The sequence below is a fragment of the Haliaeetus leucocephalus genome, unplaced genomic scaffold, assembly GCF_000737465.1.
Source record: "Haliaeetus leucocephalus isolate CR32 unplaced genomic scaffold, Haliaeetus_leucocephalus-4.0 Scaffold298, whole genome shotgun sequence".
Classification (NCBI taxonomy): Eukaryota; Metazoa; Chordata; class Aves; order Accipitriformes; family Accipitridae; genus Haliaeetus; species Haliaeetus leucocephalus.
In genome coordinates this window covers 63,252-66,300 of record NW_010972734.1, presented here as the reverse complement: position 1 = coordinate 66,300, position 3,049 = coordinate 63,252, and the positions used below count along the sequence as shown (strand labels likewise).

General features: G+C 38.7%; 1 protein-coding gene across 1 annotated transcript; it reads left to right on the top strand.

The window, feature by feature from the left end:
• Positions 1-792: 792 nt before the first annotated feature.
• Positions 793-1,869, top strand: CCR4 (chemokine (C-C motif) receptor 4). The gene has a single exon (XM_010570648.1). It carries the CDS (start codon positions 793-795, stop codon positions 1,867-1,869), a length of 1,077 nt encoding a protein of 358 aa, XP_010568950.1.
• The last annotated feature ends 1,180 nt before the right edge of the window (positions 1,870-3,049 follow it).

The window sequence follows — 3,049 nt, the reverse complement described above, 5'->3', positions numbered from 1 at the left end:
GCAATGAGATTCATTTTTCTTCTGCTTTCCATTCATAAAAATAAAGAGAAAGGGGAAGGACATAACTCAGGCTTAGAAAAATTCTGGTATGTTAGGCTAAAAAAATGACACCTGCTGTGATGTGAATAACACACACAGTAATATATCAGCAATATACTTGCACTGTGTCCAAGCTACTTACCTCAAAGTAACATCACTTAAAACTCTGTCTCTTCCTATTAGAAAAGAACATACATACGAATGTGACAAATTCCTGTTATTCATTTAGCCACTGAAGACAGCAGGTACCGAAAACTCACGTCAGCTTTCAGTAAGCATAATTTCATTAGAAGGGAGAGTCAGACGCATTTTTATTACTGTCTGCTTATGATGATGTTTGCCTGATTGGAAAGGCGCGTGTAATCCTGAACTGCTACGAATAGTGGCTTTGCTTTTTTACTTTATTCCACACAGGATTTATCCCTCTCTGATTTGCTGTCTGTGGTCCATACCTTTCATTCCTATTTGCTTTCCTCTCTGCCATTTGAACAGTGTTCTGCGTGCTTGACATCCAAGTTGCACAGTGTTGCAAGGACTAAGCACATGCATGTTAAGGACAGTACATTTTGCAAGTGTGCATATGTGTCCCATAATGCTTAAATAGTGCTTGAGAACCTGTAATGGGAAGTGAGCTGGAACTGCAAGTCAGTTGTGGCTAGTGATTCAGGCTTGCAGAGTAACCACACGGTCTTCACGCACTGGAAGTCACTGACATTTTTATATTCTTTCCTTCTCAGGAACTGGGGAAAAAACATGAGGTCTTCAAGTACGGAGTCCTTTGAAGTTGAAATCTCAACCTCATATGACTATTACGAAAATTATAACGATGCTCCAAAACCATGCAGTAAGGAAAATGTCAAGAGGTTTGCAGCCTCCTTCCTACCTGTTCTGTATACCCTAGTATTCCTGGTTGGGCTTATGGGAAACATTCTGGTCATTGTGGTCCTCTTCAAATACAAGAGGCTGAAGAGCATGACTGATGTGTACCTGCTAAACCTCGCCATCTCAGATCTGCTCTTTGTTTTATCCTTGCCGTTCTGGTCTTATTTCACAATAGACCAATGGGTTTTTGGAACTCCCTGGTGCAAAATCATTTCGTGGATCTACCTGGTTGGGTTTTACAGTGGGATATTTTTTATTATGCTTATGAGCATAGACAGATACCTGGCAATTGTTCGTGCAGTGTTTTCCTTGAAAGCAAGGACTGCCTTCCACGGCTTGATTACTAGCCTTGTTGTATGGCTAGTAGCTCTTTCGGCCTCAGTTCCAGAACTTGTATTTAGAGAATCTTTTAACGAACATAATTATACTACCTGCAAGCCAAGATATCCAGGCAATTTCACGACATGGAAAATTTTTTCCACTTTGGAAATCAACATTTTAGGGCTCCTAACCCCTTTTATAATTATGACATTTTGCTACTCCATGATCATTAAGACATTAGTTCACTGTAGAAATGAGAAAAAGAATAAGGCTGTGAGGATGATCTTTGCTGTCATGATCATGTTTTTCTTCTTTTGGACCCCTTACAACATTGTTATTTTCTTACAACTGCTGGAAATCATGGGAGTCATTAGAGACTGTCAAGTGAGCAGGAATCTGGACTATGCTTTCCAGGTAACGGAAATCCTCGGCCTTTTTCATTGTTGCCTCAATCCAGTCATCTACTTCTTCATGGGGGAAAAATTTAAGAAGTACGTGAAGATGCTTTTTAAGAACTGGCGGTTGCCTGGAGATATTTGCAAGTGGTGCGGAGTTCACATCACTTATCACACTGAATCTACTAATTCATTCCACACACAATCTACGGGGGATCAAGACGCTCTGTAATGTGTTTCAGACCAGCCACTGAACTCACCAGCAAGCAAACTGACAAAAGCAGTAACTTTGAAAAGCTAAGCAAATGCATGTGCATTTAACAATAAGCTAGTGCCAGATAATTACTTACTTCAGCTTCGATTTCTGCCTCTAGATTTTCTGAATATTATGACAGAAGGTGTCTTAGATGTGAAACGTGGGAGATGGACATGCAAGTTTTATTGGCTGCAACTACAAATCACTGCTCAGATGTAACAGCAGCCTCAGCTCTCTGCAAAGCACTGTGCCATGCTGCTTCTTTTTCACCATCATCAAGACAGAGGATGGCCTGCACGGAGGGGCAGAGGAGAGACGTGTCATCAGCCTGTGCATTTGAAAAATAATTCATTTATTCAAGAAGGATGGTTATTACCATATTTTTTTATTCTACAGCTGATCTGTGTAGAACTTGTTCACTCTGACTCTTAGCAAGCTATTAACAGTACCTGCTACTGTTAAGTGTTTCATCTCAGGATGAAAGGATACACCCTTTGTCATTAAGAAAAAGGACACAAAATATATTCTTTACGTGCACAAAGACGCAAAGCAAATGCATTACATTGTGTTATAGACACACTTTCTCTTAGGTATCCAAGCTGCCACATATGCCTATGTGTAGGTGTATATATAGGCATTTTGAATTACGTTATCACAGTAATTCAGGATAGCAATTCTGTATTTTAATTAACATGGAAAATGTTTAAAATATTTTTGAATAAAAGTGTTTTAAAAAACTTACTTTCCAGCATGTATGAATAAATTTGAAGCATCTTTGTTAAGAATATATCTTTTAAAGTGAATATTCTTTATTCCAAAAGTACTTAACCCCAAGACTCAGTTTTTCATTCATTGGAGATGTATCTGGCAAAACAAAAGAAGGTAAAAAGAGAGATCATGTGGAAATGGCCTGTCATAACTTAGCAACACAAAGAATCCTAGCAAAATGCTAAGAGTGTGATGCCCCCGTAGCCGCTAAGAGATCTACATGATATTAATCAGAGGTCTGGAAGAAGAAGGAAACTCACACAGCAATGTTTAGATTTCGGCATAAAAATAATTTTAAAGATGCAAAAATCAGTAATGTGGTACCAGACAAAGTAAGAGCTGAAAAATACATACTGGAAAATATTTCTGGTGTGTCTTTTTGCTGGAT

Bases quoted from the DNA above. Each gene is read 5' to 3' on its own strand.
- CCR4 (XM_010570648.1), top strand. From the start codon at position 793: ATGAGGTCTTCAAGTACGGAGTCCTTTGAAGTTGAAATCTCAACCTCA.